Source organism: Spermophilus citellus (genome assembly GCF_964194105.1).
Source record: "Spermophilus citellus genome assembly, chromosome: X".
Classification (NCBI taxonomy): Eukaryota; Metazoa; Chordata; class Mammalia; order Rodentia; family Sciuridae; genus Spermophilus; species Spermophilus citellus.
The window spans coordinates 148,102,723-148,125,772 of record NC_138190.1 but is presented as its reverse complement, the minus strand read 5'-3'; the positions used below and the strand labels follow the sequence as shown (position 1 = coordinate 148,125,772).

Genomic DNA, 23,050 nt, shown 5'->3' with positions numbered 1-23,050 from the left:
GGCCTCTTGAGCCAGAGGGACGCTCTTTTGAAAGTCGGTCCTAAAACAGTTAAGGTTTTGTTTTATTTTGTTTTATTTCCAAGTCAGCCTATGAATCTCGTACAACTCTTCCTGGACCACTTCCGGTTGCCGGCCAGCGCCTTGCAACTTCAGTTTTAGTGACCTCGGTTGGGGTTACCCTTCGGCTTTTCCCGGGCTCACGTCACGATCTTGGTTCGAGTGGCCCGGGGTGGGAGACCTGGAAGTTTTAGCCTAGCTGTTCTCGTGGCGGAGAAATTAGCACAAGAAACGTTATATTCATGTGAGTAACCTTTTGCAGAAACAGTGCTATACTGTATCTGAAAAAGTATCACTCTTGAGCTTGGCTGCTGCTACTTTTCACAAAAGCTTTTAGGTATCTATTTGTTTGATACGGGGAAGAGGAATTAGGGGACTTCAGGTTTTATTCACGTTCGAATATATCACATCAGATATCCAGAAAACAAGTTTCCTCAGATCTTGTCTCAATGGTACCAGACATTGTAAAATTACATTATGAAAGTAATTTTATTTTGCGGTATGTCATCATGCCAGGGTTAAAAGTACAGATCTTCCAAGTCACAAGTTTACAAATTATACAGGATTTTAGGAACGATTCTATATAAAAGAAAATTACATGCCAGGTTGCCTCCAGGGTCCATCCGCGTTTATGTTTCTGATTTGATTTTCTATTTCTTGTGTATTTCTGTAGACAGGCAGATATGGCAGTACTGGAAAGGGAACATTCCCAAGGTGCTACTTGAAGAGGTGTTGATGCTATGCTCTTTTCTCCCAAGTCAGTTCCAACCCAAGTCTCCCAACAAATAGGGCTCCAAATCAGTGAACTAGCTGTAATGTACATGCCAGCAACCTCCATTTTTTACCTAATGCTTAAAGATCACATGGCACAGCTTTCCGTGATAAATTTTGATAATAATGAAGGTTGGAAAATTTTCCAACTGTACGATTACAGTGGATCTATCAACATTTTCTCTTAAGTTTTCATTTTATGTTATATATTATTTTCAGTTACTGTGTATGGCTAGTGCACCCTGTCCTGATGAGACAGCAACAGCTATTCTTCTCGTTATTGTTTGTTCAAATGGGATATTTTGAATTTATAAAGTTTATTTAGGCATCTTCAAAGAGAAAAACATGTCTTTTTGTTGTGGGTGTCAATCTCATAACAGAATGACATTGACTAACTTTTATAATTCTTATGGCTACCTTTTACACCTCCAAACTTTTAATGGAGTGCAAAAAAACTATTAATATTTATAGCAAATTTATTATGTGCTAGACATAATTTTCATCCTACACCTCAGGAAATTGAGATGGAAAGAAGTTAACTTGTCCACGGTCACAAAGCTTATGACTTACAGAATCACAGATCATATACAGGTCAGGCTGATTTGAGGGATTGTTGATGATTTCACCCAATGTTATTGGATGAGTTTATTAAAAGACTTCAAATAAAATATACATATTCGACTAATTAATGTTTAAAAACTGTTCAAACATCTGAAAATTTAAACAAATTATATTTTTTATAAAAGGCACAAAACAGTTATTCTATAAAGGAAAAAAAGTGATGGTTTTACTTAGATCACTACCTAAGGAAGCTCTTCTAGATTATATATTATCCATTTAGAACCTAATTTACAAAATGCCTAAAAATAATCTGTCTAGGCCAATATGGTCTCTGGTGTCAATGTAACCTCCTTGGGGAAAATCTGTTTTAGTGGATAACATAGCTATAAATATATCTAAACATTTTAAATACTTTTTTATTTGCAGATGGTTATATTGCTTGAATTGAATTGCAAAGGTTTATATTCTCTGTATTGTTTTGTACCTTGTACCTAAGTTTATCTTGAAGTTTTAACCATTTTTAGTTCAAGGAGTCCTAAATTTTGTGAACAAGGATCTATGCAAAAACCCAAAAATCACTAGTCAAATAAATTTGGGAAATATTAAACAGCATAGTTTTTTTTACTGCATAACTTGCTGGAGCTTTTGCTGTGGTAGTATCACTCTCCAATATTCCCAAAATTATTTGACTAAGGAAAATGTTGAGAACAAGTGTTCCAAGAATCATGTTTAAGGAAATGGTGTTTCATTCATACAGCTTGTCATTTTTATAGGCTTTGATCTGATTCCTCTTGCTCAGCCTTTGCATTTCTCTACTGAGAATGTTGTTCATTCCTGGTTATGGTGGCTTCTCTGTCCCTTGATCACTGCTGTTGTCGTTCTCTGAGTCACCATGCTTTCTGATTGGTAGCAAGCCCAAGTTCAGGGTAATGTTCTGAGGTTTGTTTCCAGGCTTATCTTGCCCAGTGCCCAGCATGTTAACCTCTGGGTCAAAGCAACACAGCACATTGCCTTTCTTCTGAGAATATTTTGTAGTAACTCATAAGAACCCTTTGTAGTGATTCATAGTAACTCAAAACATCATCTCCAATTTGTTTACCCTCTCTGCCACTGTAATTATTTTACTTTATGTAGTATATCCAATATAAATTTGTTTTCATTCAAAAGAAATTTAAACATTAATGTGTTGTTGTGATAGGATCTATGAAGTTGATATGGTCCTGAAACCCTTAACACTTGGCTTCTAGTTTAAAAAATATTGGCAACAATTATGTTTTTTTTTTTTTTTTTTGGTGCTCAAAATCAAGGTTTTAACTTTTTTATTTTGAAAATAGCATATACTGGATATTGTTTGTGACTTTTCTTTCCAAAGCTCTGGGAAAGAGAAGCAGAATGATTGTTATCTGCTATATGGAAAAAATGGCTTTAAAATATAGAGACTTATGTATTTTAGACAAGTCGGAAGGAAGATGAAAAGTATGAAGCTTGAAATGAACATGGTATTTGGGGGAAAGTTTATTTTGAATACAGTGGTAGTGGTGGTGCTTGCTGGAATAGGTGACAGATAGGATATAAGAATAGAAGAAGAAGAAGGAAGAAGGAAGAAGAAATCCAAGATAATTCATAAGTTTTGAGTGTACAGGATCAGGAGAGCTATTGTCAGGATTTGGTTAAGGTGAAAGAGTTTCATCTTTAATGAGGAAGCACATTCATGTGAAAACAGCAGCATACGCCAGGCTCAGAATCAGATCTACTCAGGGTATGGTGGGTGAAACAAATGTGATGCTCTCAAATTATTCATAAAAGTCAAACCATTCCTTACCTGTATAAAAGTATTTTTCTATTTTCCTTTTTAGGAAAGGAAAACTTAACATTATTAAGGAAAAAATTAGACTCAGATTGTTATCCTTGTAAAAGAGGGCTTGGTTTAGTTTGATTCATTCTTATTTCTGACTTTTTCCTGTTCTGCATCATATGAGTTCTGACATCTGGTTTGCTCTAGACAGTCTCACTCTGAAGGCTCTAACAACCTCCCAAGCTATGCTACATTTTCTTTCCCACCTAATGGCCACCTAATGTGAATAGGAGGTCTTTGTTTAGTGGAACAGATTCCCCATTGCCCTATCTTCTCTGAAAAAGGTAGACCTTTACCTTTGAAACTATGCCACAATGCTGAGTTAGGACAAAAAGATTCATTCGTGCAAAATGCATCTCAAATTATTGTAAGTTCCTAAAATGAGATCCCAGCCTGGGCAGAGGATTGTTATGGAAAGAGCTTGTCCTGCCACCCAAATATTTTGGGAATTGTGCTTCCTTTAGATCTCTCAAAGGGTAGAGGGGCTTTTCTGGCTTGGGAGATAAAAATTTAAACCTATGCCTCAATGGGAAAAAATGGACTCTTGTAACATCTTGCAGGATTATTAAGATGAAACAAGATCTAGATGGATAACTATGATTTGTTCTCACTCAGCTCTACATCACCATGATCCCTAAAGTCTCTTGCAGCTCAGAAACTCCATGAAGCTACCCTAAATATTTTTTCAAACATGGAAATCATCTTCTAGAAATGCCCAGCTGCTATAGGTAACCTTTTCTAGTGATCTGATAAATAGGTCCTTTGTCCTTAAATTTTAAATTCCAGTTTAGAAATCCATGCATGTGGTTCAGAATCTTACATTTATTAAAATGGAAACTGCTTGGAAGTGGCTTTTACCTAAGGAATATGGCATGCATATGTCCATGTTACTGACTTCCTGCCAAAATACTGCGTCCTTAGGCACTCTCCTGTGCATTCTCTATTGCTTACATTTTGTCAGATATTTCTTTGTGAATGCAAAGAATACGAGACCAGTACCTAGCCTCCTGTACTGCTTATCCTAGGTTTCCACAAAACTCACTTCGAATTCTTGACTGCTTTGCAGTCAACAGTTAGCATTACCTGAGGCTTTGCCTAAATGTTTCCTCAGTGTCACTTTTAGTCTTGTAGAAAGTTTCAGATGTCCTTGGTTCTATTTAGGCTGTGCAAATAGACATCTATGGGGTTTGGTTCTGATTGATGGTTCCTAGTCACAGGGTACCTTACTCATTGGTGAGTTATTCAAACCCCAAAAGTCACACCTGTGTCCTGTGCACGGGTGCTACAGGCTTAGGTGGAGAAAAGCAGGGCTAGAATTGGAACCCAAAGCCCAGAATGGCAGGAGAGGATGTGGGGGCTCCACCCGATCACCTCTGGGTTCACCAAGAGGGTATCTACCGCGACGAATACCAGCGCACATGGGTGGCCGTTGTGGAAGAGGTAACTTTTCATTTTGCTTATTTCTTTGATTTTGCTTTCAAGTAACTTGGTTTCTAACCAGTCTCAATATTCTGAAATATTTGTGTGTGTGTGTGTGTGTGTGTGTGTTTTTTTTTTTAATCATTCCCTTCCATTAGGAGACAAGTTTCCTAAGGGCACGAGTCCAGCAAATTCAGGTTCCCTTAGGTAATGCAACTAGGCCAAGTCATCTTCTAACCTCCCAGCTACCTCTCATGTGGCAACTCTACCCTGAGGAGCGCTACATGGATAACAACTCTCGCTTGTGGCAGATACAGCATCATTTAATGGTACACATATTGCTTAGTCATTTCCCATTGTATTAGAACTCTCATAACAGAGTACTCTATAAACTTTTCTTTTCCTGACAGGTCAGGGGAGTACAGGAGCTGTTGCTTAAGCTTTTGCCTGATGATTAACCCGGTATGTATTTCTATTTCTCCCCCTTCCTCCCCTTCTTTGTTTTCACTCTATTCCGTTGTGGTGATTTTAATGATTTTTTTTTCCAGGTGCTGGGATTCTAGGAAGATATGCTCCTCTGTTCTGTTCAGTATATGGCAATCACTTCATCCACCACTGCAGTGCACCCACCCTTGGGCCCAGGGGGGAGGGCATGGGTTGAAAAACTCATCAAGAACACAGAAGTTTAGGAAGGGTTATGAAGAATACTGCAAGTGACACTGCAGAGAGAGGGTTATGCAGGCACAAAGTGAGTCAACAAAAGCATTTAGTAAGGATACATAACTTGAAATTGACTCCTTTGGAAATTGCCATAGAACCTTTAATGGACATCATCGGCTGGAACTGGGATCTGATGAATCCCACAAAAATCAGCACGTGCTACAGAACAGATGCCCTGATCACCAAGGACTTGGTACTGATTTAGAGAGAAGAGAGCAGCTCCTAGCAGCATCAACATCTATTTGTCGCTTATTTGCCCTGCAGCACATTCACCTGCCTTTCCTTCTCCCATCCTGTAAATATCCTAGGTTTTGCTCTGATGTTTCCCATCCCAGTACTGACCTAATTTGTATCTATTGAGAACTTAGGGGATTCTGAAAAAAAAATTATTTGCATTGATGAAATTAGCTACAAAGGCTTCTAGGCCTTTATTCTTTCTGAAATTGTGTCTTCCAATTATTAGAAGTTGCACATCAAAATTGTAGGCACTAAAATTCCTTCTTTGGTTACATATTTTAAATAAGCTGGTTTCCATAAGAGCTCCACAAACTCATTTTAGCTGCTTAAGCAATAAGCACCTTTCTCAGGACAGTACACAAACATTGCTGATTTCTAGGAAAGGACTTACCACCTATAAAGAATTTCCTGAGTCAAAGTAGTTATAACAGTTTATATACATTTAAAATATGTTTTTTTAAAGCATTGGGCTGGGTGCAGTGGCATGCGCCTATAATCATAGCTCCTGGGCAGGTTGAGGGCAGGTTGAATTCAGGAGTTCCAGACCAACCTCAGCAATATAGCAAGACCCTGTCTCAAAAAAAAAAAAAAAAAAAAAAGTGTCTTGGTAATAATAATCACCATGTTTTGAATCTTTACTTACTGCCTTCTAGACACTATTCTATACATTTTATATCTTTATCACATTTAGTTCTTCCATCAATCCTTTGAGGTAGGTATGATCTCATTTTACACACAAGTAGTGAGGAAAAAGGCTGAGGAAATTTAATCATTTATTAAGGGTTTTCTCTCTGAATGATACAAATGGGCAGCTGTCTAGGCCCATTGACCTGCAGCATCAGTTCCTCTGGCCCAACATTGGTTTACAATATGCAGGACGAGTACATTGAATTTAAGGATTTTTTTCCCATGTAAAGCTATTTATTCTAACCTTAAAGAACTGGATATTATAAAAATACAGTTGGTTCATCCTACACGGGAAGAGTATTTATAGTGTAATTTTTAATTGTCTCTGAAGAAAATTCCATGTAAGGAGCTTTATTTATGAGTAAAAAAGCAAAATAAAAATCATTTTTCTTGTTTTAGTTTTCTGGATATGCCGCAAAAGGATCCGTGCCAGAAACAAGCCTGTGAAATACAGAAATGTTTACAAGGTAGTATGTAAAATGCTTTTAAGATATTTTTTACTTTATCTGTAAACTGTAAGAGACCAATTATTCTTTTATACAAAAAATAAAAACTGATATGCTCTAAGTTAGGGGTGCTCAATCCTGATTGTACATTAGAATCATCTGGAGAGCTTTAACGACTGGCCTAGAACAATTAAATCAGAATTCCTGGAGCTAAGGTCTGAACATGAATCATTCTGGAGAGTTAAGCAGATTTTGTTTTGTTTTGTTTTAAACAACGAATTAAACCCAGAGGTGCTTAACTATTGAGGCACATCCCCAGCCCTTTGTATTTTTTATTTTGAGATAGGGTCTTGCTGAATTGCTGAGAGCCTTGCAAGTTGCTGATGCTGACTTGAACCCGTGATGCTCTTGCCTCAGTCTCCTGAGCCACTGAGATTATAGGTATGCACCACCATGTCCTGCATGAGATGATTTTAATGCACAGCCAGAGTTGAGAATTCCTGAGCTGAGCAAAGTTCTTTTTATTTTGTTTTTTCCACATAAATTTTGAGGGAATTTTAAACACATGGCAACAAGAATACATACAGATGGCTGGGCGCAGTGGTGCATACCTCCAATCCTATTGATCAGGAGGCTGAGGAAGGAGGATGGAGAGTTCAAGGCCAGCGTCAGCAACTTAGGAAGACTCTGTCTCAAAAAACAGAAAAAAGAGATAGGGATGTAGCTCAGTGGTAGAGCACCCTTGGGTTCAGTCCCCAGCACTGAAAAAAAAAGCCAAATAGATAATTAAAATGAAAAATTTTGGCTAAAAGAAAAACAGTGAATTTGAGTAAAACTTAGACAAAAAATGGCTGTGAATAAAAAATTCTTGGGAAGTAGTTCCCTACAATTAACACATGTCTATTATTCTAAAGAGCCAGTTTTTGCTTTTTTAAAAATATTTATGTTTTAGTTTTAGGTGGACACAATATCTTTATTTTACATTTATGTGGTGCTGAGGATTGAACCTAGTGCCTCGTGCATGCTAGGCAAGTGCTCTACCACTGAGCCACAACCCTAGCCCCTCCCAAGAGCCAGTTTTTTCTTATCAAAATCTTACATATAGAGGCTGGGGCTGTAGCTCAGTAGTAGAACACTTGCTTAGCTTGCGTGAAGCGCTGGGTTCAATCTTCAGCACCATATAAAAATAAATAAATGTACTGTGCCCATCTATAACTAAAAATAAATTTTCAAAAAAAATATTTAAAAAAAAATCCTGCATACATAATATTTGCCAGATTTTATCAAATGTTGCTTTTCAAATAATACTGGATAATATGAGTAAATTTTACAACATATCTTTATATATACACAAACATACATATATGTATTTACATTGCTGCTTTGTTTATAATAGTGATGAACAGAATCATATCATGCAATGATTACACAATTAAAGGTTATAAACCAGTTTTTGAACCCCTAAAAATCCCCAATAAACAAAAAGTGTGATGATTATGTAGTGGTGATGATTACATGCTTAAATGTGGTAGGTTTTGGTCTAGATCTCATTCTTTTACCAAACTGTTCCTAGAGGGGTGGTGATTCTAGTGTTCTGTTTCTAATTTAAAATAAGATCTAGTATAGTATTTTACATTTGATAAATTACATACAAAGTATTTTTATTTTTCTAAAGATAACCATTTAGCTCATTAAAACATTTGTTTTTGCTACTAGTTATATAGTATTTCTTTTTTTTTTTTTTTTAAAGAGAGAGTGAGAGAGAGAATTTTTTTAATATTTATTTTTTTTTTAGTTCTCGGCGGATACAACATCTTTGTTGGTATGTGGTGCTGAGGATCGAACCCGGGCCGCACGCATGCCAGGCGAGCGCGCTACCGCTTGAGCCACATCCCCAGCCCCATTATATAGTATTTCTAATAGGACCTAGAAAGGAGTCTTCCAAACAGTTTTTTTTTAAATGTTTATTTTTTAGTTGTAGTTGGACACAGTACCTTTATTTTATTTTTATGTGGTGCTGAGGATTGAACCCAGGGCCTCGCACATGCTGTGTGAGTGCTCTACCAATGAGCCACAACCCCACCCCACAAATATTTTTTTTAATTTGTTTTAATTAGTTATACAAGCAACATTTATTGTTGCTTGTATTCTTGATAACTGCTATTCTGACAGTGAGATGAAATCTTATTTTTTTAGTAGAATGTATTTTGACACATTATATATAAATGGAGTATAATTTCTCATTCTTCTGGTTGTATGTGATGTAGAATCACATGTCCTTATGTACATAGGACATAATGTAATAATATGTAATATAATGTAATAATGTCAGATTCATTCTACTATCCGTTCTACCCCCAAACACCTCCCCTCTCTTCACTCCCTTCTACCTAATCCAAAGTAATTGTATTCTTTCCTAGCTACTCCCCATCTTGAATTATCATCCACATATCAGAGAAAACATTCAGCCTTTGGTTTTGGGGGATTGGCTTATTTTGCTTAGCATGATATTCTCTAGTTCTATCCATTTACTGGCAAATGCCATAATTTCATTATTCTTTGAGGCTGAGTAATATTCCATTGTGTATATATACCATATTTTCTTTATTCATTCATCTGTTGAAGGAGACCTAGGTTGGTTCCATATTTTAGCTATTGTGACTTAAACTGATATAAACATTGATGTGGCTGCATCACTTTAGTATGATGATTTTAAGTCCTTTGGGTATAAACCGAGGAGTGGGATAGCTGGGTCAAATGGTGGTTCCATTCCCAGTTTTCTGAGGAAATCTCGATACTGCTTTCCATAGTGGTTGCCCCAATTTGCAGTCCCACCAACAATGTATAAGTGTACCTTTTCCCCCACATCCTTGCCAACATTTATTGTTGCTTGTATTCTTGATAACTGCCATTTTGACAGTGAGATGAAATCTTATTTTTTAATTGCATGCACGTTTTAAGTCATTATCCTTTTTTATACTATTATTTTATTTTTAAGTGGTGCTGAAGATCGAACCCAGTATCTTGCACATGCTAGGTGAGCATTCTACCACTGAGCCACAACTGCAGCCCGTGAGATGGAATCTTAGAGTAGTTTTGATTTGCATTTCTCTAACTGCTAGAGATGTTGAACATTTTTTCACATGTTTGTTGGTCAGTTGTATATCTTCTTCTGTGAAGTGTCTGTTCAGTTCATTGGCCCATTTATTGATTTTTTTTTTTTGGTGTTAAGTTTTTTGAGTTCTTTATATATCGAGATTTGTGCTCTATCTGAGGTGCATGTGGTAAAGATTTTCTCCCATTCTGTAGGCTCTCTCTTCACATTATTGTTTCTTTTGCTGAGAACAATCTTTTTTAGTTTGAATTCATCCATGGGATTTTAGATCCCATGGATCTAAATCCTGTGTTAGAGAAGAGTAGCTGGCAAAGACTTTTTCCCATTCCAAAGACTTTCTCTTCATACTCTTTTTTTTTCCCAGTTGTCTGCATATTGCTTTATTTATTTAACCAATCAATCTTTTATCAATAGGTAATTTCCCTTTCTTTCCTTCCATTTTTCTTTCTTTCTTGATCCCCTCCTTCTTTTTGCTTGCTTGCTTCCTTCCTTCCTCATTTTTTACATTACAATTATGGAATGAATGACATCATAAGTGTATCTTGTTTGAACATATGAATTTGTGAATCTAGAACATATTCTTTGTTGTGGAAATACTGAGGCAGAAGTTATATACCTACATTTATTTATTTATTTATTTATTTTGAAAAATGCTGTGAAATTTCTTTGGTTTAAAGTTACATATTTCAGATGATTATATGTTTTTTAATTTATATATGACAGCATAATGCATTATAATTCTTTGCTCTTTCATCACTCTCTTTACACTCTTAATTGTTTTCCTTGCTGTGCAGAAACTTTGACACCATCCCATTTATTAATTCTTGGTTTTATTTCCTGAGCTTTAGCAGTCCTATTGAGGAAGTCATTGCCTGCACCTATATGATGGAGTGTTTCTCCTATTTTCTAGCAGTTGCAGTGTTTCTGGTCTAATTGCTAGGCCTTTGATTCATTTTGAGATGATTTTTGTGTAGGGTAAGATACAGAGAAATAGTTTTATTCTTCTACATATGAATAACCAGTTTTCCCAGCTTTATTTGTTAAAAAGGATGCCTTTTCTCCAATGTATGTTTTAAACACCTTTGTCAAGGATCAGGTGACTGTATGAATTTGTTTTCTGTCTTCTTTTCTATTCCATTGGTCATTATGTCTATTTTGTTGCCAATGTCATGCTGTTTCTTGTTACTGTAGTTCTGTAGTATAATTTGAGATCAGGTAGTGTGGCGCTTAATTGCTTTGCTATTCTGGGTCTTTTATTCTTCCATATGAATTTCAGGACCGTTTTTTCTGGTTCTGTGAAGAGTGTCATTGGTGTTTTGGTGGAGATTGCATTGAATCTACAAATTGCTTTTGGTGATATGGCCATTTTAACAACTTTAATTCTGCCTGTCCAGGAATATAGGAGGTCTTTCCATCTTCCGAGGTCTTCAATATTCTATAGTTTTCATTGTAGAGGTTTTTCACCTCCTTGGTTAGATTTATCCATAGGTTGGTTGGTTGGTTGGTGTTCAGGGTATCATGAAAGAAATTTTTTCCTGATTTCCTTCTCAGCAGGTTCATTATTGGTGTATAGTAAAACTATTGGTTTTTTAAAGTGGATTTTGTATTCCTCAAATTGTTCCATAAAGTAGAGAAGGGTGGGGACTCCCAAATTAATTCTATGAAGATAGCATCACCATGATACCAAAACCATATAAACACATCAATTAAACTACAGACTGATATTTCTGATGAATATAGATATAAAAATCCTTAATAAAATATTAGCATTTCATATTCAATAACACATTAAGAAGATTGTGTACATCATGATCAAGTTGTTGTTTGGTTTGGTTTGATTTGGTTTTGTACCAGGGTCTGAACCCAGGGACGTTTAACCACTGAGCCACATCCCCAGCCCTTTTTATATTTAGAGACAGGATCTCACTAAGTTGCTTAGGGCCTTGTTAAGTTGCTGGGGCTGGCTTTTGAATTCGTGATCTTCTTGCCTCAGCCTGCCCAGCCACTGGGATTATAGGCATATGCCACCACGCCTGCCTAAATTGGTTTTATTCTAAGAATGCAAGGATGTTTCAACATACAAAAATCAATAAATGCTGATGAATATCAGCTGTCTAGTGTTTGTCAGCTCCACAAGTCTTCTATTGGAGTATTTTTGGGTCTCATGTATAGAATCATATCTGCAAAAAGTGATAATTTGACTTCTTCTCTTCCTACTTTATCTCTTTGATTCCCTTTTCTTGCCTAATTTCTCTGGCTAGTTTAAAAGACTATATTGAATAGAAGTGGTAAGAGTGGATATTCTTGTCTTGTTCTTGATTTTAGAGAAAATGCATTCAGTTTTCTCCCATTCCCTATGATGCTGGCTTTGAGTTTGACATATATAGCCTGTATGATGCAATGGTAAGTTCCTCCTGTCCCTAGTTTTTTGCAGTGCTTTTAACATGAATGTGTGCTAGATTTCATCAAAGGCTTATTTCTGCTCCTGTTATTATGATCATGTGATTTTGGTCTTTAAATCTATTTATGTGATGAATTATATTTATTGATTTGCATGTTGAAATATCCTTGCATCCCTGGTATAAAAATCATGGTGTACAATCTTCTTAATGTGGTTTTTAATGAAATGCTAACATTTTATTAAGAATTTTTATATCTATGATCATCATGGATATCGGCCTGTGGTTTTATTTATTTGACATGTTTATAAGGTTTTGGTATCAGGGTGATGCTGGCTTCGTGGAATGAATTTGGGTGTGCCCCTCTTTTCTGATTTCATGGAATACTATCAGGAACACTGGCATTATTTTTTTTTTTTCTTTAAAGGTCTGATAGAATTCAGCTATGAATCCATCTGGTCCTGAGCTTTTCTTTGTTAGAAGGCTTTTTTTTTTCTTTTTTGGTATTTGGGATTAAACTCAGGAGTTCTTAACCACTGAGTCATAACTGAGCCACATCCCCAGCCCCCTTTTTTTTTAAGAGAGAGAGAGAATTTTTTAATATTTATTTTTTAGTTCTTGGCGGACACAACATCTTTGTTTTTATGTGGTGCTGAGGATCGAACCTGGGCCGCGTGCATGCCAGGTGAGCGGGCTACCGCTTGAGCCACATCCCCAGCCCCCTTTTTTTCATTTTGAAACAGGGTCTCGCTAAGTTATTGAGGTTGACTTTGAACTTGGGATTCTCCTGCCTCAGCCTCCCAAACTGCTAGGATTACAATGTGTCACCAAACCTGCCTGTTAGAAGGATTTTAATTGCTGGTTTAATTTCATTACTTATTAGGTCTGTTTGGATTTTCAATCTTTTTGGTTCAGATTTGATACCTTGTATGTGTTTAGAAACGTGCATTTCTTCTAGATTTTCTGATTTGGGGAATGTAAGTTTTTAAAGTAGTCTCTGAAATTTCAGTTTTCTGTGATGACATCTCCTTTTTCATCTCTTAATTTTTATTAATTTGGATCTTCTCTATTTTTGGGTAGTTTACATAGGGCTTATCAATCTTGTTTATCTTTTAAAGAACCAACTCTGTTACATTGATCCCTTGTATTACTTTTTATTCTCTATTAATTTCAGCTCTTAATTATTTCTTTCCTACTACTTATTTGGGAATTGATTTGTTCTGGGACCTTTGAGGTACATCATTAGGTTATTTATTTTGAATCTTTATGATTTTGTTAGGGAGGCATTCATAGCTATAAATTTTCCTTTTAGAACCATCTTCATAGTGTTTCAGTTTCTGGTTGGTTTTATGTCTATTCTCATTCAATTCTAGGAATTTTAAAAATTTCTCCTCAAATGTCACCGGTTTCATCTGTCACTCAAAAGTTTATTGTTAAATATCCATGTGTTTATATAGTTTCTACAGTTTCTTAGTATTGATTTCTAATTTCATTCCATTATCTGATAAGATTCAAGGGAATATATCAATCTTTTTTTTTTAATATTTGCCAAGACTTGCTTTATGACTTAAAACATGGTCTATTTGGATAAGGTTCCATGAGCAGCTGAGAAGAAAGTGTATTCAGGTATTATTGGATGAAATTTTCTATAGATTTCATTTAGGTTTATAGTATTTTTTTTTTTTTTAGGTTTAAATGATCTATTTGTTGGTGAGAGAGGTGTGTTGAAATCACCCAGTATTTTCATGCTGGGGTCTATCCAAGTCTTTATACCAAAATTAGTGTCTGCATTATATAATTAGGTGCACCAACATTTGGGGCATAAATATATACTATCATATCTTCCTGTTGGATTATTCCCTTTAGCAGTATGATCTTTTCTCTCCTGGTTAATTTTGACTTGGAAGTTTGCTTTGTCGGATGAGAGTAATTTGTTTTGACTACATTCACATGGTATATCCATTTTCATCCTTTCACTTTCACAGTGGCTGTCTTTGCCTGCAAGGTGAGTCTTTTGCAAACAATATATAATTGGGTCTTATTTTTTAACCCATTCTGCCAGCCCGTCTCTTAATTGGAGAATTGAGACCATTTTCGTTCAAAGTTATTATAGAGATGCTTAATATTTCTTACCATTTTGATTTTTAACGTTTTGGTTCTAATTCTTATGTGGAGCAAAGTCCTTTGTAAATTGACTCATTTTAAAACTAGTCTTCAAGGCAGGGGAAATTGCTCAGTGGTGTTTGCTTAGCATGTACAAGGCATTGAGTTTGGTTTCCAGCACTGCAAGACAAAAGAAAAGAGTAAACCAGGCTTCACTGAAGCTGCAATTGACCACTCTCTTATTTAAACCAATTTGGTAGAAGGTGGTTTGAAAATACAATTGGAATTCAGGCTGCCAGATTCAGCAATTCACTCAGTATGAAAAGTGAATTTCTTTTAAAGCATATTTGATGTTATTTGCCTGTTTAGCTTCAATTCAACCTCTTAGTATGACCAAATATTAGAGGATTTTATTTTTTTATCAGCAAATTATTATTGCCAGAACAAATAAAAAAAGCTATAGAACTACCTGAAAATTGGCTTTTTGGTAATTTTTCCATTATTAAAGTAATAGATAGATGCTCTTGAAATTATAGAAACAAGTAAAGGAGAAATGGTTAAGGATTCCCCAAATACCCACCACCTAAAGGAAACCCTTATTTCGTTTATCTTGGTTCATATTATGATGGAAGCACTATTTTATAGTCTTTTAGATTATTCTAAAATGTTGATGCATAATACCATTTTAATTTTTTTTAATTCTAATTTGCTATATGGCAGCAAAATGCAATTCATTTCATATTACAAAAATAGAGCACAATTTTTCATGTCTCTTATTGTATACAAAGCATAATAGTATCATTTTAGTCATACTTTATTCTCTCCAACTTTAATAAAAAAGGAAAAATGTGGGCTTTTAATTTTTTTGCTTATAATTTCTTCTCCTAAATAAATCTTTATATGATTTGAAGTAGTAACTCAAAAGGACAATAAGACAATAGGAGAACAAGAACCAAGTTAAAAAGTTGGTTCCACACTCTTGGTGCAATATGAAACAATGAAAGCAGAAAAGACTATACACTTGCTAGATGTGAAGGGCTTTACACATGGTAAAAAATTTTAATCCTTTCACACAAGATGGATACTACTATGATTGCCCTTTTTAAGCTGGAAAAATAGACACAGAAATTACATAACTTGTCCAGGGTCACATAACTAGTAAGTGGTATAGTTAACTTCCATGCAGCTTCTCAGATTACTTGCAGCTGACATAAAATCTTTTATGTCAAGTTCTCCTTACTTAGGGACTCTGCAGATGTGTTCTGTGAAGAGCCAAGCAGATAATATTTTAAGCTATGGAGGCCATAAGGTCTTTATGTGGGCCCTGTACATTTTTCTATTTTATGATATTTCCAAGAGATCAGTGACTACTAATACTAACCACTGCCTTAGATTATCTTTTTTCTATTAACTCAATAGTAAAAGGAAATGATATACTAAAAGTTTTCAAGTACTTTGTACATCATACTTTTTTTTCCCTAATTGACCTATTGACAGGTATCTAAATCAGAAAGAATTTCATTGACTTAGATATGTCTTTTTTCTTCCAGTTCCATAGTTAGATAGTAAGTGCCGATCTTTGTACCCTCTCAGCCATGTGAGATCATGACTGGGGTCTCCCTGTCTATTTTGCAGCCAACAACTACATCGAATCAAAGTGTCAGGCTGTTATCGAAGAACTGCGTAAGTGTTGTGCTCGATATCCCAAGGGAAGATCTCTCGTCTGTTCAGGATTTGAAAAAGAAGAAAACCAGACACTGAAGTCTCCAGCAAAGTAAAGTTCTGCTGAAGAATTAATTAAATGCTGCCCCATGTTTCTACCAAGCACATTTTATTTATCCTCCTTTCTTTAGGCCAGGTAGCAGCAAATAGCAAAAGAAAAATCAACTGTAAGAGCTAGTGGAATATGCCATCTATGCAGAACAGATAGATTTAAGACGTGTAGAATGTCATAAAATTGAGCTGCTAAAATAAACCTGTTTAAGTGAAAAATTTTGGCTTGGTACTAAGTGTATTTTAAGGATCTTCAATACAGGTTACTAATGAATTCTCTTTAGCACTTGAATTCATACCACCAGTCATATGAGACATGAGGTGAAGACTCATGCCTCCAGGGTAACAAGCATAGATTACATGCTGAATTAACTCAAAACTTCCTTTAACCTAACTCCATACCTGTTGTACTTCCAGTAATACAAAATGTCCTTCTAGGTGCCAGTAGGAATATTTCTTTCTGCTTTTACATCCCCACCACAGTGCCTAGTCAGAAGAAGGTGCTTAATATTTTTTCACTCAGTGGTATGAAAGGCATAGAAATGATTTTTGTAATGTTTAGTGATCCCTAATTTATTGTGAATGAAGAAAAAAATTCCATTGGAAGTCAGGCAAGCAGGAACAAAATAAAAAGTCTTAGGTCATATACCTATTTTTTATATCCTTATAGTCAAAACCTGCTCTAATAAATCCAGATATTAATAAAAATCTACTGAATGAAGCCTGTTGGCAATTGACAGCTACCTTATGGCCATCCACTTGGCTCAAATAGATACTAGAACTGTCATTGCCCCTCCTTCCAAAAAGAAAGATGACTTTATGAGCAAATTCTGATAGGTCCTTGATGATTAAATGCCATTATTATTTTAGGCCAACTGTTTCTTTTTTTTTAACCTTTATTATTTTATTTATTTTTATGTGGTGCTGAGGATTGAACCCAGTGACTCACATGTCCTAGGCAAGCCCTTTACCACTGAACTACAACCTCAGCCCCTAGGCAAACTGTTTCTTTAAAGCAGCATTTCTGAAAGTGTTTCTAGGAACAGTAATGAAAAAAAAAATCTTTGGATATTTGGGGAATACTAGGTTAAACACAGGTAAACAAGTTTCTTTCCTGTTGGACTTTAGAGTTTTTCCTATGTTAATGTGAATTATGATTCTTTGGAAAGGACTATTGTATTGCCATTGTGAATCCAGTTTGCAGACAAGAAAAATGTTGCTTTAGAGATGTCTGGTCCACACACCAGGGAAGCAATGCTAAATTTCCATGAAATAATTTAAATAAACTCTCATGTTAATAGTAAAACAATTTAATAAAGCATTTTACAACTATAATGTTTACATCATCTATGGATCTAAATTACATTTAAAATTATCAATAGATTGTGGTGCCAAGATTTACATTACCATTACAAATCAAATAGATGGCTTTTCTTTTTTAGTTGTGGCCTTCTTAACAATGTCCCCCTGCTACCAGGTATTTAGAGTTTTGAAAGATTCAAAACAATTTTCCTTCCTTTAAACAGATCTATTGGAAGCCATTGGTTTAATCAATCTCATTCTCTTTAACCATTATTATGATGTAGATAAAAATACAATAGCCATTAGAGAAGGTTTAATATTCAAATGCTTTTTATGTGATAGGAGTTGATATTAACAATGAAACTCAGTCTTCAGGGAAGTTGGAAACTATGATCTCCTCTATCTTAGAGATTTATAAAAAGCACCACAGTACAATTCCCTTCCTTGCATCTACTCAAATTTTGTGAACTGTAATATTGTACATTTGTTCAGTATGTAGCAGTTATCTCAAGTTGTAGGGCACTTAATTTATAATGATATTGAAGTCCTATTAAGTAGTCACATTAATAGCAGAACTATAATTTTATTAGTACCAGCTACCAACTCTTTTACTTCAGTGGCTCTCAGTCCTGGCTGCTCATTAGAAACATCTGCAACATTTTGAAACCTCAGGCTGCCACAACAGCACCCTAGACCACTGAAGTCAGAATCTCTAGGATGAAAGCCAGGCATCAGTAGATTTTACAATTCTATAGATGATACACCCATGTGCAAAAAAGGTTGAGAAGCACTGTTCTCAATAATCATGTCATTTCTTAACATTTTAAAATTGTAAAAAGTTTTGGCAAGTCAAAAATGTGAAAAAAGTGCAACACTGTTTTCTTTAGAAAAATAGTTTGTAAATTATGATCCCTTCAGAATAAAGGCATCACAGAAATAAGCCACACTGTAAGATTTCTGGGAAATCAGGTCAAGAACTATATTAGGTTTCCATCCTGTTTTCCAAGAGTTCACACTAATACTATGTAAGTGACTATTGAGCAGAGAACCTTTTTAGTTCTGGACCTAATTTCCAAGAAATCATACTGGACATGCATGACAGGGGATCAGAAAGGGGAACAGTCTAATTTTCCTACAGGATTGCGTGTAGGAGTTTCCCTCATGGAAGAAACAGATCATCCAAAACACCGATACTCAAAAATTCTAAATCCATCTCTATACTATTTTTTCAAGCAGAGACTCATGGTATTTTCCCAAACTGTAAAAAAAGTACAAGATGCAAATAAAAATTCAACCATTTTTTATGCCTATCTTTCTGGCAAACATTGATCAAAAGAATGAACAAAAAACACATTCATAGTTAACCACACAGGAACTCTGCCTTTCAAAACCACAAGCACCAGCCCTAAGGGAGTGTTAGCTAGAATTATGTTAAACTCCTCCATCTTGAATATGTCTGGTCTTCTTCCAGAATCCACTAGATAGTAACTGTTCAGATCCAGAAGCTGAGTGGTGGGAGGTCCAAGCAAACAATGGCCATTTGGATGAAGGATAGTCTTGTTACCATATTATCAGAATGCCAGTAACACTTATGACAGTGGGGTTGCTCAAGCAGGTTTCCTTTGAGCTCAAGGTCAGCAAAGAGAATCAGAGCTTGGGGAGACTAGAAGCTTAAGAGTCAAACCTTTTGAGCCCAAGCAGGCAGCTGCCAGAAACTGCCCCTGACTGCTAACCTCACTCCTTTGACTCTGGGGACAACCTCAGCAAGGGGACAACCTCAGCAAAGAGACAAATGTTACAGCTCTGATCTAACAGGTCCCAAGTTTTCATCCTACCCTGTCCCATCCTGGGAGGGGCACTGGGTTGGAGGGCTGCCAGAGTAGTGAAAATGCAGTGCAGAGCTGTAGTGACCTGGGAGAGGGCAGAACGTGCTGGAGGTGCTGAAGGGCACAAATGGGGAAAGGGCTCTCTTAAGCCCCAGGACAAGGAGTTTTCACTACATGGGTCCACAAACTTGAAGATTCAAGGATAATGTTCCGACATACCCACCAGCAGGAGGTGCCAAAACCCCAAACACATCCAAAACAAGTTTATCTGGCCATACATGTAGACAATGCTCACCATAAATACCAAAACCAGAGACCCTGGCATCAGAAAAAAGATGTAGGGAACAAGGGAAGAATATATATATATATAAAATTGGAACTGTTACCAATAAATACACTCCAAGCAAAAATAAAGGAGGACCTATAAATTAAAAGAGACTTATACCATCCAAATGCAATATGGACCTTAAATTTTGATTTGAACTAAATGTGAAACACTTTTGAGATGAGGAAATATTGAACCAGATATTTGACATTAGAGAATTATTGATTTTCGACTTGATAATAAGGTATTGTACTTATGATTTTAAAAAGTACTTACCTTTTAACAATATATACTGAAATACAATAAAATGATTATTTGGTATTTGTTTTACAATAATTGGTTAGTTAAAATTTCATGGTGGTTTTACATGGGTGATAGATACATGGGGAAGTCAGTGTATTCTCTAATTTTATGTGTGTTTGAAAATTTCCATAATAAAAAGTGAAAATAATTTTTAAGTTCATGGAAAAAATATGTAGCAGAGAGGTGCTCATACCATTATGATTCGATGATTCATACATATTGCAAGCAAAATAACTTTGTTGCCTTAAATGTTACTGTAATTTAATGAGGAAAATGCAAATAGGTGAATTCTATAAAGTTCTACACATCCACTGGTAGTTTCAATTTTCAGATTCAATACATCATTCTCAAGATAGTTAAAAACTTTTTTTTGTAGTGGTGCTGAGGATTGAACCCAGGGCCTTGTACATGCTAGGTGAGCACTCTACCAACTGACCTATATCCCCATTTTACATGGATTGACTGCAAGTTTTAAGATTTACATCTGAGTAAAACTAACCTTTAATAGTAAGTTCTTGTTCTAGAAGGTTAAAATTCATATATTCAGCAAATACTCAGAACTTATTAAGTGCTAGGCCCTGTGACATAAAGATGAAGACAATGAAGAAGAACATGCTGACAGGTACTGAAGGGCACAAATGGGGAAAGGGCTCTCAAGGCCTGGGACAAGGAGTTTTCACTTACCATCCAAAGCAGATATTCTAGTTGGAATTACAACAAAATGTGTTAAGTGTGTGTAAATTTTTAAAGAATAATTCTGAGAAATGGAGGGGTGTCATCAAGTGACGCAGACTTTACTTGATGACAGAAATAATTCATTTCATGTGTGCTATCATTATTTTTCTTAATTCTGAATGTCTGGAAATGTTGCTTATTTAAAATTCTGGTTTAAGAGATATGAAAAATTGTACTGTATACATGTAATAAGAATTGTAATGCATTCCACTGTCATTTATTTTTAAAAAATCAACAAAAAATAAATAAATAAAATAAAATTCTGGATTAAATGCTGCATTTCATACAAACTGGATAAAGAATTAGAATTGACAACGAGGATCTATGGCTACCCCTAATGCTGTGACACAGGAATAATACTTCACATTTCAAAGCACAAAGCCTTTTCTATGAAATAAAAATCCAAGAGCTTCTTCCTTCTCCTATCTAAATCATTCATTTTACCATAAATCAAATCTTTGGAAATAGCCATGAAATACATTATCTGATACGGTGGAAAACATTCCTGAATAGTATCTTAATATTCTTAAATGATTTCTCTGACTACCCAACAATGTATTTCTAACAGCTGGTTTCCCTAAGTGATCTTCCTACCAAATACAATACCTTCAGTACAGCATATACCCTTTAGCATAAGTTCATTTCATATTCAGATTTCTGTCATTTATTGTTCTTAGACTGTCATTTTTTTGTCAGAATAATTATAACAGGTTTAAATAGCTTCTCTTATCTGTAATCTAAAACCAACTAGAAATAAAATACACACCAAGATACCAAAATCTTTCATGCTTAAAGGCAAATGTATTCAGTTCCTTCCCATGCAGCACATAAGTTAACTATCTGCTTCTTTTCCAAATCAAGTGTGGGACAACCTTTGAGGACCCATTCATGGCAAATGATCTTGCAATGTATTCTGGTAAGTATTTTCTAAGGGAAAGGACATTTTTGCTGACCTACAGATTGACCAAGTGGGGAGTATACTGGGAGGAGAGCTAATGTCTAATGTCTCTTCCATCACCATCAAGCTCACAGCAGGCAGGGCCTGTATTAACTTGTACCAACAGATGCCTATAGAAGCCAATTCAGGTTTGACACAACAGGGAGGAAGGCATGGGAGAACAGGAGAGACTTGATGTCCTATGATGGAGTGTAGAGGCTGCTGATTAGAAAAAAATCAGAACAATGGAAGTGAAGTTATCCTCCTTAGGATGCCATGCCAAGCAAAAATCCTCCAAAAAATCCTCCAGTCACTAGAACATTCTTCTTCACAAATGACACAACCTGTGAATAAAAGATTTGGCACAATGAGTGAGTTAGCTGCTAAGAATGATAATATTAGGAATCATTTCTATTACTGTTGTTGATTAACAAGTGAGGTCCTTATTTCCTTAAACTCCCAAAGATTCCCACCATTCACCTACCTTCCTACAAAAGCTCCTATTCATCTGAGGCTCAGAACATACACTTAGGCACCCTTTATGGCTCCTTTGTCTATGTGCTATCAATCTCCTGACTACTTCCCTTAATACATCCTGATCATTTCTTGAACTCCAATGCAGTAGCTTTATCTGCCAACCATAAAAGGGACTCACATCTTGGCATTCCCCATCATTCTACCACTCTATCCTTTTTGAACCAGTTTCCAAACCATCTGGTGTCCCCTCACTGCCACAATGCCTATGTCTTCCTGCCTCATTTCTGCTCTGGTGCCTAACTCTTCCTAGATCTCATTTCCCTAAACAAAGCACTTAAAATAACTGCATTCATTTACTACTTTTACTTTATTTCTACTCATTCTTCAACTTGCTAGTTTTGCTTTCAACTCCACCAGCAAACTAAAACTCTTCTTAATGAAGTCATCTTATTGCTAAAAACTGAACTTATCATCTTCACCCAGCTTCTTAAATCAGACCACAAGTTGTATAATTCCCCATAGATGTCCTCCTCTGCCACATTCCATTATGGGCCAAAGTACCAACTGTCCCTTTAATGCTAGCCAATATAATTTAACCTGGCTTTTTGCAGTAGATCAGGGGTCAGAGAACTACAGCCCATGGTCCATATCTATTCTGCTATTTTAAATAAAGTTTTACTGCAACACAACCACATCCCCTTGTTTATATATCATCTATGGCTACTTTCACCCTACATAGTGGAGTTGAGTATTTGTGACAAAGACCATATGAGCAACAAAGCTGAAAATACTTACCATCTGGCCCTTTACAAAAAAAGTCTGTCAACCCCTCAGCTACTTACTTACTACTTACGTGTAGAACAAGCAGAGTATGGATGTTTCAGACATAAGCAGGCATGGAAATAAATGTAACTCAAAATGATCACACTGAAAATACATCCTTTAACATCCACTGTGGTGCCCCCATGTCTACACATCCGAGTTAACTACAAGTACTGTCTA

General features: G+C 35.8%; 3 protein-coding genes across 4 annotated transcripts in view; 2 read left to right on the top strand and 1 right to left on the bottom strand.

Annotated features, from left to right (window-relative positions):
* The first annotated feature begins 163 nt into the window (after positions 1-163).
* Positions 164-20,899, top strand: CMC4 (C-X9-C motif containing 4). 2 transcript variants are annotated; one of them, XM_081278433.1, is made up of 3 exons: positions 164-301; positions 6,707-6,774; positions 16,006-20,899. In XM_081278433.1, the coding sequence occupies exons 2-3, from the start codon at positions 6,717-6,719 to the stop codon at positions 16,146-16,148; spliced, it is 201 nt and encodes a 66-aa protein (XP_081134559.1). In that variant the 5' UTR covers positions 164-301; positions 6,707-6,716; the 3' UTR covers positions 16,149-20,899. The 2 variants fall into 2 exon arrangements, with proteins under 2 accessions (XP_081134559.1, XP_081134560.1); XM_081278434.1 differs by lacking the exon at positions 164-301 and adding an exon at positions 5,542-5,678.
* Positions 167-5,352, top strand: MTCP1 (mature T cell proliferation 1). Its single transcript, XM_081278432.1, has 5 exons — positions 167-301; positions 4,533-4,684; positions 4,822-4,992; positions 5,074-5,125; positions 5,212-5,352. Exons 2-4 carry the CDS (start codon positions 4,580-4,582, stop codon positions 5,119-5,121), a joined length of 324 nt encoding a protein of 107 aa, XP_081134558.1. The 5' UTR covers positions 167-301; positions 4,533-4,579; the 3' UTR covers positions 5,122-5,125; positions 5,212-5,352.
* FUNDC2 (FUN14 domain containing 2) overlaps positions 20,830-23,050 on the bottom strand; it is a 14,377-nt gene continuing 12,156 nt past the window's right edge. The window contains exon 5 of the mRNA XM_081278430.1: positions 20,830-21,915. Coding sequence (XP_081134556.1) covers positions 21,838-21,915 — 78 coding nt within the window. The 3' untranslated portion in view covers positions 20,830-21,837. The remainder of the gene's footprint in view (positions 21,916-23,050) is intronic.